This window comes from Saccostrea echinata, unplaced genomic scaffold (assembly GCF_033153115.1).
Source record: "Saccostrea echinata isolate AGI-Se365-2 ecotype Australia unplaced genomic scaffold, CSIRO_AGI_Sech_v1 ptg000029l, whole genome shotgun sequence".
In the NCBI taxonomy this organism is placed as follows: domain Eukaryota; kingdom Metazoa; phylum Mollusca; class Bivalvia; order Ostreida; family Ostreidae; genus Saccostrea; species Saccostrea echinata.
In genome coordinates, this window is record NW_026889778.1 from 32,470,474 (window position 1) to 32,486,288 (window position 15,815).

The 15,815-nt window shown below is 36.0% G+C and overlaps 1 protein-coding gene across 1 annotated transcript in view; it reads right to left on the minus strand.

Moving 5' to 3' along the window:
- LOC133195810 (dolichyl-diphosphooligosaccharide--protein glycosyltransferase subunit 1-like) overlaps positions 1-15,815 on the minus strand; it is a 35,408-nt gene that overhangs the window by 16,531 nt on the left and 3,062 nt on the right. Inside the window, exons 3-5 of the mRNA XM_061331761.1 lie at positions 14,644-14,956; positions 14,341-14,547; positions 1,213-1,405 (exon numbers count right to left, since the gene is read on the minus strand). Of these exons, the coding sequence (XP_061187745.1) occupies positions 1,213-1,405; positions 14,341-14,547; positions 14,644-14,956 (713 nt within the window). The remainder of the gene's footprint in view (positions 1-1,212; positions 1,406-14,340; positions 14,548-14,643; positions 14,957-15,815) is intronic.

Here is a 15,815-nt window from a genome sequence, read left to right on the forward strand (position 1 = left end):
AAATAAATAACAAGTTTAAAAACTTCACTGGGAATTGAAGTGGGTTGGTAACGCAGGGATCGACATTAACGGTTGTCCGATTGCCCGGGACAAGTAAATTCTCAGTTTGGGCAAGTGAAATTGTTGATGTACTTGTCCGATCGGGCAAGTGAATTTTTCTCATACAAATATACATATTTATTTAGTTTACCTTAAGTTATAAATAAAACAATAAATTGAACACTTGATTTCCGCCATGGACCTGACTGACAATGTTTTTGCATTCGGAATTCCTTGGTAGCGTTTCTGGATTATACCACTCATTTAAAACTGATCGGGTTCATTATTTTCTTTTGCAGTAAATACGTTCTACGTCTAACAAAATTTGTTAACTTCTTATTAGGAAATTAAATTATTTATTCAAGCATAGGATTTAAAAATAATTTTTAAAAATATGAATTTTATGAAAAGGAAACGGAGAGTTATTGTTGCATGGCAGTGTGTGTTAGCAGGTTAAATTTATAAGCACAGTGGTATTCATTTATGTACAAATGCAGCATGCATCGACATTTTTCAGGTAGCTCAACTTGCCAAATTGACAGTAGTGTATTTGGTCACATTTTTTTTCTTATCATAACGTTTACATTAAATAATAATTTTCTTTTTAAGTTCTTTCCTAATTTTGGGCAACCAAGTTTTGCATTCGGACAAGTCAAAGTTTGAAATCACTTGCCCGAAGGGCAAGTTAATCTGAAAGTTAATGTCTATCCCTGTAACGTGATCAAATCCAGTGAAGGTCGAAGTAAAAAAAATAAATTGCAACTATCTGTCATCTTTGTGAGACATGACACTCTGCAAATTGATTGTTGAGGAAAAAAATCATATTTAATTATACAAAATCAAATTAATATTGATAACTTTATATCAAATTCATTTTCAAAATAAAAGGCTGGTCATCCAGTAACTATGTATTTTGACAGACTATAAATTAAAATTAAGAGAGTTAAGAGAACAGAGATCTTTATTTCTTTCTGCCCAATTCCCAGGAGACATAGATAACACCTGCTTGATCAGAGATGCTCTAACAGCTTCCCACACTGAACTCATTATTAACTGGATGCACAGACGGACAGACAGAGACGGACATGGTGATTCCAATATACCCCCCTTAAACTTCGTATGCGGGGGGTGGGGGTGGGGGTTATAATGTATTACACATAAAATAGTCATTACCTTTGTTAAAGAGATATTGATAGCTGGGAACATTGTAGCCAATGTAATACTGAGTCTTCCAGCCTCCAAAAAGAGGAAATCTTGGTCTGAGCTCCAGTTCCATGAATTCCTCGCCTTCCTTTAGGTTACTTGTAGATATATTACCTATCTCATCTCTATAGTAGACATCTCGGGCAGAGGCAGGAAGAACAGTCTGTAATATTTGATACATGTGTTTTTATACTCCATTAGAATACCTGTACATCATGAAATGTTTAAAAAATCATTAGGTACTATGTGATTCATCTTAATAGTCAGCATTCTTTAAAACAAACACAACAAGAAGTCTGTGAGCAAATGCTCACTAGTAATACCCCCTGCTATGATGTGAATATACACTCTCATGTTGACATCGAATTCACACAAAAATGAATCCCACCATTAAGCATGTGTAAACAAAGATTGTGCTAAAATTTCAAGCATCTGCGCTGAGCAGTTGCTATGAAAACTGTGACAGAAATTTGATATGGACAGACGCAAGGATAAACAGGAAGTTGAAATCGAATTTGACCAAAATCAAATCCCACCATTTGGCATACCTAAACAAAGAGTGTGTTAAAATTTCAAGTATCTGTGATGAGTAGTTCCTGAGAAAACTGTGACAAAAATTTGTTACGGACAGACGCAGAGATAAACAGGAAGTTGACATCAGATTCAAACAAAAATGAATCCAATCACATGTCATGCCTAAACAAAGATTGTGCTAAAATTTCAATCATATGTGATGAGTGGTTGCTGAGAAAACTGTGACAAAAATTTGTTAACGGACAGACAAGAACACACACACACAAAGAGAGACACACAAGAGTAAAACAGTATACCCCCCTCTCCTTCAGAGCGGAGGTAAGTATACCCCCTCTCCTTCGGAGCGGGGGTATAATTATTAAATATGCAACATCTTAAAATCGTAACACTGAAGCCAAAGAGGTTTTGCATAACTTGAGTTGTAAATGGCTGGCAAAGGTGCAGTACTACCCAATCTTCCTGTTCAGCATAAAAATAGCTCACCATTTACCTCCATCATCAGGTAATCAAAGATGCTCACCTCCACTTATGTTATCTATAAGCAAGGCAAATCTCGCACCAATTTTTTTCTAGTTAGTGTGCATCCTAAGATCAATGTCAAGCAAGTTTGGTTTAAGTAGGACTTGTTAAGGGTGCAATGATAAACTGTTTGACGGTACATTTTTCCACGGTTCAATTCACGATACGCTACACTGATATCGCGGTTCAGTTCAATCGGCCCAGAATTATGCGAATCGTCTGTTTTGTTTCCTTGTTTACAATTTCAAAATGGCTTCCGCGCAAAACATGAGGTTGATGATAACGCATTAATGGCAGTTAAACTCATCTCCAGCATGTTACAGACCTCAGATTTAACACGGTGAAGGACTTTTTCTCATTCCTAATGTGATTAAAAGTTAAAGATGTTAGGACAAGTGATAAACCCTTTAGATCTAAACGTATCTATGGTAATACATGATATCTCATCACACATGTATTTCGATGAATATTCGCTGTCTTGTTGACTAAAACATGTTAACAGGAGAAATTAGCTGCAATAATGTAGCCCTCTCCAATTTTTTTTTATCTGATATTTTCTGGAGAGGGCTACAATTCCACAGCATCTCCGTAATGGTGCAAATATATTTTTTAAATACGGGCGACTGCAGGCAAAATAAATTGTTTTTACATTCAACTTACTTCTAAAAAGGCGAAATTTTTATTCACTGTCAACAACATAGCCCGTTAAACGCGAAAACCAGATAAAATAAATCTGCTTGTTTACCAGTCGCTCTCATCAGAAGCCATGACAGTTCTCGCGTGATGCACTGAGACTTGCACTTGAAAATTATAAATTACTTTGTAAAGTAGATTTTCGGGGTTACTAAATGATTGTGCTGTATGGCATCACTAAATATTGATAAATAAAACTATTCCATATGACATTTTTTTCATAAACAGCGATATTTATGCCTAAAATAAGGTAATTGCTACAGAGATCCGCTCCCTAGAGATCCCTAGTCTCATTGGCTGTCCCAAAATAAAATCGATCAAGGTCAATAAAAATGGCGGATAAATTCAAGTTGTGATATTGACATACACGAAAAATAACCGATATATGGATTGTTCTGTGTATGTTTGGATTGATTTATGTTTTGCATAACTACATTTTTGGAGTTCAGGTAAGAAATGTTAATTAGGCGTAACAAAAAAATATGTTTGTTTACGGTTACCCGACCGACCCTATATTTAATCGCCGACCCAAATTTTATTTTCGTCGTAAAAATCCAGAAGTCACTCACTGGTCAGTTAAACTTTTACATGCATCTTAATCAGTCAACGGTTTGAAATCGAAAGTACTAGAAATAGACTATTTCTAGTACTTTCGATAAAATTATCATAATTTTTTCCCCAGGCCGTTTTTACATGGCGATACCCCCATGCATTCAAGATCTCCCGCCATACATCAAACATTGCCGCTATGCTTCCTGCTATGCATGAATTATTAATGGTATACATTTTTTAAGAAGATGATTTACTTTGAATGTTATCAGTTATTAATCTATTAATAAAACAATTCAGATCACTAGCATCCTACAAACATGTTGCGTACCTGTGGTGAACTCGATGCAAATCACGGTACGGGGTATGATGCAATAGCTGTCAATTTATGTTTATTGCAATTTACTGGTATGTTATTAAACATTAAGTTTTTATTTGATTAAAATATTTATAACCATGAAAAATTAATTGCTGTAAGATAGTATACACTGTGAAAGTAATACACTTGTTATTGCACATGTGGGTTTTTCCAACATTTCCAGGTCTATAAATAGCATTTAAGTTCCGACATCAAAAAGGATTCATTAGTTAAACACATAATTTTTAAACCATATTAAGCATAAATATATGCTTAAAATAAACATGTCCTATAAACATTATCATTGTTTATTTACTCTATAAACTATGGGCTAGTACTTTGGTCAAGCGCACGTGCTTTAATACACAATGACCTACATTCAACAGCTTACGTTGAAAAACAAACATGTTGTCATTGGTGCTACAAAGTGTGCACCCTTTTTTGTTTAAAGATGACTGTAAAAGTAGGGACAGCCAAAAATGAAGTAAATTTAAAAAGGGGGTCACTATAGGGCCTATTCAGTTTATAGAGAACAAGAATAAAACAGCACATAAAACAAGAGGCCCAAGGGCCTTAACGGTCACCTGAGTACAATACAACAATTTAGAGGATCCATAGAGTATTAAAATGAAAGGTGAAGCTTTGTTGCCCAAAAGCAAGAAAAATAGGGTGATCAGGATCAACAAAATAATTAGTCTAGTATTCATTAACAGTTTATAGATTAGGTTCTAATCTGTTCCCCTTTTATCACTATTACCATAAGTATATTAACAAACTATCAGTGCTTCTATACTATTTTAATTCCTTGTTGTAATCTCTTACATTGGCCTCTCTTGGTCTTTGATGAACATTTAATAAGACAAGTTATTTTTGTCTCATTTTTATTTATCTATTATTTACAAGTCCATCTGATCATTAAAACTATAAAAATACTTCTTGTATTATACAATAAAAATTCTTGCATAATTCTCTTATTCTATTAACCTTTCAAGTACATTATTTACAGTGATTAATTATCAAAAGTAAACGGCAAAGGGGAATAACTCCTCTCAGTAGAATGCAAATTGAGCCCTGGCTAGGACCAGAACACTTGACCAAATGGTCCAGATGTTCAAAAATCTGGTAAAAATACCCTTCCTTATTACAATTTTTACTCTTTTTGCCTCTGATCAGGGATAGACATTAACTTTTAGATTTACTTGCCCTTCAGGCAAGTGATCTCAAACTTTGACTTGTCCGAATGCAAAACTTCGTTGCCCAAAATAAGGAAAGAACTTCAGAATAAATTTTTATTACTGTAAATGTTATGACAAGAAAAAATGTGACCAAATACACTACTGTCAATTTGGCAAGGTGAGGTACCTGAAAAAATTTCTATGATGCGTTTGTACATAAATGTATACCACTGTCCTTGTAAATTTAGCCTGTTAACACACACTGCCATATATAGCAATAACGCTCAGTTTTATAAAATTCATATTTTTAAACTTATATTCGGTAGGATTCTTTTGTGAATCGTGATTTTCTGAGATAACTGTGAAACAACGCTGAAGGAAGATAGTTGCTACGTAACATACATCGATCTTTACCTTAATGATCAGGATACATCGTGTTACTCTGTACTTATATTCTGTGAGTGAATAAATAATCTACTATCCAAATTTCCTGAGATGTTAGACGAACAGCATATTTACCAGGGAAAAAGCGGAATAACGAACCGGATTTTCAAATGAAAAGTATAATCCAGAAATGCTGACAAGGAATTCCGAATGCAAAAACAATGTCAGTCAGGTACCTGGCGGAAATCAAGTCTTCAATTTATTGGGGTTTTTAAATACAAATTAATGTAAACTAAAGAAATATGTACGTTTCTACGAGAAAAATTCAGTTGCCCGATCGGACAAGTACGTCGTAAGATTCACTTGCCCGAACTGAGAATTTACTTGTCCCGGGCAATCGGACAACCGTTAATGTCGATCCCTGCTGATATGCCCAAGTGCAGAGAAGATTTTTAAAGAAATAATGCATTTTTCCTACAGATTCACTATATTATCAATAGACCCCCCCCCTTTCACCACCAAGAAACACCAGAGCCTCTCACCCTGGGACCAGAAGTTTGCTCTTCATAAGTAATCACTTTCTTTACATGTATCTGCTTAACATTAAGGAGCTGACAGGATTATTTAATAGAATTAATGCATTTTCACTATATTATCAACAGCCCCACCCTTACACCAGCACATCTGACCCAGGGGTCATGCAATTCACTACTCTGGAAGAAGCACTATTGCTCATCATAACTATATACTTAGCTTCTCTGCTTTTTAACCAGAAGCAGAAAAGAATATTTTCAAAGAAATTTTGCTTTTTCACTATATAATCAATAGAGCCCCCCCCCCCCTTTTCACCAGAACCCTTGACCCTGGGGCCATGAAATTCATAATTTTAGAAGAGGCATCCTTGTGTATCATAACAAGGTTAGTTTGTTTAGATAGTACCCAGGGGCAGAGAAGAAGATTTTCAAAGAAATAATTCACCTTCACTATGGGAGCTATATAGCCCCAACCTAGCACCAGAACCCCTGTCCCTGGGGCCATGAAATTCACAACTTTGGAAGAGGCGTCCTTGCTTATCATAACAATGTACTTTGTTTGTTTAAATAATACCCAGAAGCAGAGAAGAAGATTTTTAAAGCATTAATGCATTTTCACTATGTAATAAATAGAGCCCAGTCCTAACATCAGAACCCCTGACCAGGGGCCATGAAATTCACAATTTTGGTAGAGTCACTCTTGCTTATCATAACTATGTATTTCATTTGTTTAAATAATACCCAGGAGTAGAGAAGAAGATTTTGAAAGAAATAATGCACTTTCACTATATGATCTACATAGCCCCCCCCCCCCCCCCCAGCACCAGAACCAATGACCCTGGGGCTATGAATTTCACAATTTTGGTAGAGCCACTCTTGCTTATCATAACTATGTATTTAATCTGTTTAAATAATACCCAGGAGTAGAAAAGAAGATTTTCAAAAATAATGCACTTTCACTATATGATCTATATAGCCCCATCCTAGCACCTGAACCCCTAATCCTGGAGCTATGAATTTCACAATTTTGGTAGAGTCATCCTTGCTTATCATAACTATGTATTCAATTTCTTTCAGGAGTAGAGAAGAAGATTTTCAAAGAAATAATGCACTTTCACTATATGATCTATATAGCCCCCCCCCCCAGCACCAGATCCCTTGACCCTGGGCTATGAATTTCACAATTTTGGTAGAGCCACTCTTGCTTATCATAACTATGTATTTCATTTGTTTAAATAATACCCAGGAGTAGAGAAGATGATTTTCAAAGAAATAATGCACTTTCACTTTATGATCTATATAGCCCCCCCCCCCCCCCCCTAGCACCAGAACCCCTGACCCTGGGGCTATGAATTTCACAATTTTGGTAGAGTCACTCTTGCTTATCATAACTATGTATTTCATTTGTTTTAATAATACCCAGGAGTAGAGAAGAAGATTTTCAAAGAATTAATGCACTTTCACTATATGATCTATATAGCCCCCCCCCCCCCCCCAGCACCAGAATCCCTGACCCTGGGGCTATGAATTTCACAATTTTGGTAGAGTCACTCTTGCTTATCATAACTATGTATTCAATTTGTTTAAATAATACCCGGGAGTAGAGAAGAAGATTTTGAAAGAAATAATGCACTTTCACTATATGATCTATATAGCCCCGTCCTAGCACCAGAACCCCTGACCCTGGGGCCATGAATTTCACAATTTTGGTAGAGTCATCCTTGCTTATCATAACTATGTATTCAATTTGTTTCAATAATACCCAGGAGTAGAGAAGAAGATTTTCAAAGAAATAATGCACTTTCACTGTATGATCTATATAGCCCCCCCCCCCCCCCCAGCAGCAGAACCCCTGACCCTGGGGCTATGAATTTCACAATTTTGGTAGAGCCACTCTTGCTTATCATAACTATGTATCTAATTTGTTTAAATAATACCCAGGAGTAGAGAAGAAGATTTTCAAAGAAATAATGCACTTTCACTATATGATCTATATAGCCCCACCCTAGTACCAGAACCCCTGACCCTGCGGCCATGAATTTCACAATTTTGGTAGAGTCACTCTTGCTTATCATAACTATGTATTCAATTTGTTTCAATAATACCCAGGAGTAGAGAAGAAGATTTTCAAAGAAATAATGCACTTTCACTGTATGATCTATATAGCCCCCCCCCCCCCATAGCACCAGAATCCCTGACCCTGGGGCTATGAATTTCACAATTTTGGTAGAGTCACTCTTGCTTATCATAACTATGTATTCAATTTGTTTCAGTAATACCCAGGAGTAGAGAAGAAGATTTTCAAAGAAATAATGCACTTTCACTATATGATCTATATAGCCCCGCCCTAGCACCAGAACCCCTGACCCTGGGGCCATGAATTTCACAATTTTGGTAGAGGGCTCAATGCTTATTACAATCATGTCAACAGTTTGACTGCTTGATGTCCAGGAGTAAAGAAGAAGATTTTTAAAGATTGCATTAATTTTGGTGGTTTTAGCCCCACCCCTCAGGCCCCAGGGGGGCAGGGACCATGAAATTCACAAATTTTGTTCCCCTTTACACATAGATGCCATATGCAAAAATTGGCTGAAATTGGTTCAGCGGTTTCAGAGAAGAAGCTGAAAATGTTCAAATGTTAACACACGACGCACGACGGACGAAAACAGATAGCAATAGGTCACCTGAGTGACTCAGGTGACCCAAAGACAGTGGCTAATTAGAGGACAATAAAAATACCCCCACCCCCCCAAAAAAGATGATTAGATCTATTTTTATAAAAAAGAAATGAATTTTTTATTTTTTTTAAAGTTAAATTGACAATTTATTTAAAATGTATTTATCATTTAAATTTAAAAAAAATATGTAAATGAATACTGGTAATGCATTTGTAATTTTCACTTATATGTAGATTCAGATACATGTACAAGTAACTCAACCAAGACATGCTGCACGCCGTCAATTCAGCAAAATTCCCCCCATGCATTAAATTTTGTCTGGGGAAAACGCTAAATTGATTAGTCAGTGCAACATGGAATTAAAGAAGAAATACAAAACAGTTTTACCACTGTGTGGTAGCTGTAAGGCAGTTGACAAGAAAGATATTGTCTATCGCCCCTATGGCAACCTAAACAAAAGTAAAGCATCACACAATAGTAAAACTGTTTTGTATTTCAACCAATTCATGTAAATTTGTAAATAAAAAAATTCAATAAAATAAAAAAAAATTCCTACCTACCGACCCTATTTTTTTTCAGCATGTAACAGTAAACAAACATATTTTTTTGTTTGGCCTTAAATAGCCATTTACTGATAATTTAAGCCGAAATCCGTGCGGGAGTGAATCACTCCCGCACTTGCACCATTACGGAGATCCTAAGGAGTTGTAGCCCTCTCCCAAAAAAAAAAAAAAAAGGGAGAGGGCTACATTATTGCAGCTAAGGAGAAATATGATAAATGGTTTTATACGTAAAAAAAAAAGGAATAAAAGAATGAATGTCTTCCTTTTTCATTCCAATTTAAAAGGAATATTATGAGGAAAGGTCTCTGTAGTTCCCTGCAAATGTTCGTCATTGGTTTAGAATATTGTCACATCTCAAAGATCTATCTATCAATCCAATTCAAGTTAACAAATTGATATTTTAATTATTATCAAAAAGTATGAACATTTGATATAACCCTGTCAAGTTTTTTAAAAAACAACAAACTTGAAATACTTCTTAACCTTGTCTTGCATTGTGATATGTATCGTATCGTGAACTGAATACCGTGATACATATCGTATCGTGAGGTTGGTGTATCGATGCACCCCTAGGACTTGTACTTTTTCGGGAATGGACCTGCTCCAAAAATTTTAACCTGTTCACACATCCAGAAAATACAGGTCTGTTCCAACATCTGAAGCTAGTGTCCATCCCTTGTTGCACCATCCATGCAAATTTAATCATAACAGGTCATATAGCTCTAGAGCTACTTCAAAAACTAGGGGGTTAAATTTCTTTTTAACTCTTTCCCCCTCACAAGCACCTCTCGACGCCTAGTCAGGATTTCCGCACAAGCGTCTATCGACGCCCATCCATGATTACCGCACTAGCGTCTCTCGACGCCTATACAGAATTTCTGCACAAGCGCCTTTCGACGTCTTGTTATTTTAAGACTATGTGAAAACAAGACTATGACGTCGGCAACTTTGGGGCAGGTACCAAATTGAAGCGTTATTATTGGCCTACAAAAATAGAGTATGATCACTGTCATCAATTCACGTGTACCTATAAATAAAGATGGTTTTTACCTTGTATGGTAGGAAAAACAAAAGTTGTTAATTCAAAATGGCGGATTACGAACAATGTACGGTGAGATTATTTCTATTCACGCGACGATTTAGATAAACTTTATGGGCTTTAGGATGCTGAATCGAATACATATATTCATAAAGAATTCATTTGTGCAGAAAAAATTAATTTGGAACATTATAATTGGCCAGAAAACCTTCGACATTTCATGGCGTGCGAGTTGAAAGTCACATGGCCAGTATTCTGGAGCCGATTTTTGTGTAAAAACAACTGCAACAAAAGATTTCTTGGGTGATATGTTTTCTCCAAACATTATTATAGACTATGTGCATCACAAAAATAAAAGTGCACGGCGAATAAATGCACAGAAGAGAAAGGAAGACCGTGTCTGGTACAAAATCACTGAAGCAGAAAAGAAGGCTTACTTGGCCAAAAAAAGAAATTAAAAAGATTATCCGTTTGTGTAAACTTCGCAGTGTGCATCTATGCAAAATGTGGATCTTTTCACATACCAAAATAGACATTGAAACCTTTTTATTGACTGTAAAATGATTAAATTCTAAATATTTTGTCACGAAAAATGTGTGTATATACGCTGACTCTTGACATTTACCAAACTTTTTCTTAGTTTAAAAATAAAGGATTGGCTTTAAATTATCATCATTGTAAAGATGAGATTGTGCTGAAAATAAAAATACTTGGTTTTATATACTTTTACCCAATAATTTGAGAGTAATAAGAATAAATATAAAGCACTGTGATTTTTTTCTTTATTTCTGAAAATGCCTGAGTAAATGGGGTTATCACTGATGCTAGACTGCTGTGGAGATAAGGCTGCAGCAGTGGCTTGCTACGGGAGTATACAGTAACGCCTTATCTTCAAAGCTCTGAGGGGGAAAGAGTTAATTACAGGTAAAATGGGAGGAGAGTATGCAGGTCTGATAAAACTGTCAAAACAAAAAAGTGTTCATAGATATACATTTGGACAGATATACAAAGCAATACGACATCAAAATAAGAAAAGGTGTTTATCCCCTTCTGCTGCATTCAGTAAGTCAAACGGTTTTTGTCATTAATTTGAGCTTTCTGTCTGTATCCTCATGTTGGCAATAAATTTCATTATGTTCATGTGATAATTTCTGTATAATATATGATCTATCATCACTGGGTTTTATGTTATTGAGGCTGACCTTTACCTTCTTTGCCAACTCTGTACTGGAGATTGATTATCAGTATCTTCAGATATTTGAAGAATTATGCAATAATTACAAATCTGCAGATATTTTCTGCATGTGAACACAAGAGGCCCAAGGGCCTTAACGGTCACCTGAGTATAATACAACAATTTAGAGGATCCATAGAGTATAAAATGAACTGAAAGGTGAAGCTTTATTGCCCAAAAGCAAGAAAAATAGGGTGATCAGGATCAAAAAAATAATTAATCTAGTATTCATTGACAGTTTAAAAATTAGGTTCTAATCTGTTCCCCATTTATCACTATCACTATATAGTATATTGACAAACTATCAGTGCTTTTGTAGTATTTTAATTTCTTGTTGAAATCTTTTACATTGGCCTCTCTTGGTCTTTGATGAACATTTAATAAGACAAGTTATTTTTGTTCCATTTTTATTCATCTATTACTTACAAGTCTACCTGATCATTAAAAGTACGAAAATACTTTTTGTATTGTACAATAAAAATTCTTGTATAATTCTCTTATTCTATTAACCTTTCAAGTACATTGTTTACAGTGATTAATTATCAAAATTAAATGGCAAAGGGGAATAACTCCTCTCAGTTGAATACAAATTAATAGAGCCCTGGCCAGGACCAGAACACTTGACCAAATGGTCCAGATGTTCAAAAATCTGGTAAAAATACCCTTCCTTATTAAAACTTTTAATCTTTTTGCCTCTGATATGCCCAAGTGCAGAGAAAATTTTTAAAGAAATAATGCATTTTTACTACAGATTCACTATATTATCAACAGAGCCCCCCCCCCCCCCCCCCCCCCACCGAGAAACACTAGAGTTTCTCACCCTGGGACCAGAAGTTTGCTCATCATAAGTAATCACTTTGTTTATTTGCTTAACACTAATGAGCAGACAGGATTATTTAATAGAATTAATGCACTTTCACTATATTATCAAGAGCCCCATCCTTACACCAGCACATCTGACCCAGGGTCATGCAATTCACTACTCTGGAAGAAGCACTCTTGCTCATCATAACTATATACTTAGCTTCTTTGCTTTTTAACCAGAAGCAGAAAAGAATATTTTCAAAGAAATTTTGCTTTTTCACTATATAATCAATAGAGCCCCCCCCCCCCCCAAAACCTTTTCACTAGAACCCTTGACCAGGCCATGAAATTCACAATTTTGGAAGAGGCATCCTTGCATATCATCACAATGTATATAGTTCGTTTAAATAGTACCCAGGGGCAGAGAAGAAAATTTTCAAAGAAAAAATTCACCTTCACTATAGGATCTATATATCCCCACCTTAGAACCAGAACCCCTGACCCTGGGGCCATGAATTTCACAATTTTGGAAGAGGCATCATTGCTTATCATAACAATGTACTTAGTTTATTTCCAAAATACCCAGGAGCAGAGAGAAGATTTTTAAAGCATTAATGCATTTTCACTATATAATAAATTAGGGGTGCAACGATACACTAACCTCACGGTTCGATACGTATCACGGTATTCAGTTCACGATACGATACGTATCACGATACAAGGTTAAAAAGTCTTTCAAGTTTGTCATCATATTTTTTTTAATCTTGACAGGGTTATATAAAATGTTCATATTTTTTTTAATAATAATTATATAAAATTTTGTTAACTTAAATTGGATTGTTGGGTAGATCTTTGAGTTTTGACAATATTCTAAACCAATGATGAACATTTACAGGGAACTACGGGGGCCTTTCTTAATAATCTTCGTTTTAAATTGGAATGAAAAGGGAAGACATTCATTCTTTTATTCCTCTTATTTACGTAGAAAACCAGTTGTCATATTTCTTGTGTTAACATGTTTAGTCAACAAGACAGTGAACACACGTGATGAAATATCGTGTATTACCAAAGAATACGTTTAGATCTAAAGGATTTATCATTTGTCTTAACATCTATAACTTATAATCACATTAAGTCCTTCTCCGTCTTCCGTAAATGCGTTATCGGCAACCTCACGTTTTGCGCGGAAGCCATTTTGAAATTGTAACAAAGGAAACAAAACGGACGATTCGGATAATTCTGGACCGATCGAACCGAACCGTGATACCAGTTTAGCGTATCATGAATTGAACCGTGGAAAAATATACCGCGATATACCGTCAAACGGTTTATCGTTGCACCCTTATAATAAATAGAGCCTGGCCCTAACATCAGAACCCCTGATCCAGGGGTCATGAATTTCACTATTTTGGAAGAGTCACTCTTGCTTATCATAACTATGTATTTAATTTGTATCAATAATACCCAGGAGTAGAGAAGAAGATTTTCAAAGAAATAATGCACATGCACTATATGATCTATATAGCCCCGCCCTAGCACCAGAACCCCTGACCCTGGGGCCATGAATTTCACAATTTTGGTAGAGGGCTCAATGCTTATTACAATCATGCCAACAGTTTGACTGCTTGATGTCCAGGAGTAAAGAAGAAGATTTTTAAAGATTGCATTAATTTTGGTGGTTTTAGCCCCACCCCTCAGGCCCCAGGGGGGCAGGGACCATGATATTCAAATTGGTTCAGCGGTTTCAGAGAAGAAGCTGAAAATGTTCAAATGTTAACACACAACGCACGATGGACAATGCATGACGATGGATGAAAACAGATAGCAATAGATCACCTGAGTGACTGAAGTGACCTAAAAAGTGATTCTGCAGTATCATGCCTGCAATTTAACATCAGGCATCGAAGAAACAAATATAGTGAACACTATTTTAAAATCAAAGTTGACTAAGGCAGACTCTGTTACATATTCCTCATTAAAAATGTATGTATGACAGATAATAAATTCAAAATCCTTCCTAAAATAAAAAAGCTACCTTAAATGATTTAATTGATGACAGCCCATCCTGGGATCTTTGGTAGTCATATCTGGAGAATGGTCCTTTCAGCAGGGCTCCTGTGTGCCTCAGATTAATGTGCTCCTCAACAGCAATGTTTCCCCAGTGCGAAATTTCTATGATCCTTTCCAAATTGGTGACAGTTAGGAAAGGAGAGTTGTTTTCATAGTGTACTCTCAATTCAGCCTGAAACATTAATGATCATTTTAAAGCTCAGTCACTTAATGCTTTTTTTTTTTTTTTTTTTAACTTTTTGTAAATTTTTAGAGGTCTATATTTTACCTCAGCAAATGCTTCCCTCTGTTCATATGGTCCATATGTGATTGTTCTGTCACTCTGTGAGACTGGTTTTGGAGATTTGCTGTACGACTCTATGGCAGTGTTAGTGGTAGTGATCGTTGTTGTCTGAGATTTGGTGACATATGGAGAATACAAGTATACATTGCCATTATACAAAACTTGCTGTTTCTGACTCTGTGTGATTTCTGCTGGGTATGGTGTCAAAGCATGAGCAAATGTAGAGTCCACATCAACTGTCATTGTTTTACCAGCCTCCAGATTGGATGGGAGGTCAATACGCCAAAAACTGACATCTCTGTGGAAGAGATACAATGTTCAGACCAAAAAAAATCTAACAATGAGCTCATGGGCCTTGATGGTCACATGAGTATCAAAACTCAGGAAGTACTTGGTGGCCAATGACTACCAGAGTTCACTGATGGCAACCAAATGCTACTCTAAGTCATTTTCAAATTCATCTGTAATGGTTTTGGCCTGGGTAGCTCAGTTGGGAGACCACCAGACAAATCGTGCAGGGGTCCCAAGTTAGAGGTCCAGATATACACCTTCTATTTTCTTGTTACATAATTTGGTGCCATTGACAACCCCTGCAAGTGAAAGTCCTGTCAGGGGCAAACTGTCTTCGAGAGCAATGCCAATCTAAGGTGGTAAGAATGTAAATCATATACAGTACCAATTTTGATGCACCAGATGTGCATTTCAACAAATTATGTCTCTTCAGTGATGCCCATGCCAAAACTTTGGAATTCCAAAATATTTAAATAAAAAAGACTTTGAAGAGCTGAAAAAAGGTGCCAAAGACTGGAGCCAAATATGTCAAAGGATCAGAGCTATGCATGAGGGAGATAAACCTTAATTCTGAAATAAATTTCTAAATTTTACCACAGCAATTAAATATATATCTGTATTTTCAAGCTTGTACGGAAATACTTAGCTACTGGGCTGTAGAGACCTTCAGGGACAACCAGTCCACCAGCAGAAGCCTCAACCCAGAGGTCATATTTGTAAATCAAGAATGGTACCATTTGATCATGTTGATGCACCAAATGCGCATTTCGACAAATTATGTCTCTTCAGTGATGCTCATGCCGAAACGTTGGATTCCAAAATATTTAAATAAAAAAGAATGTAATGGTTTCAGCCGATATTGACCT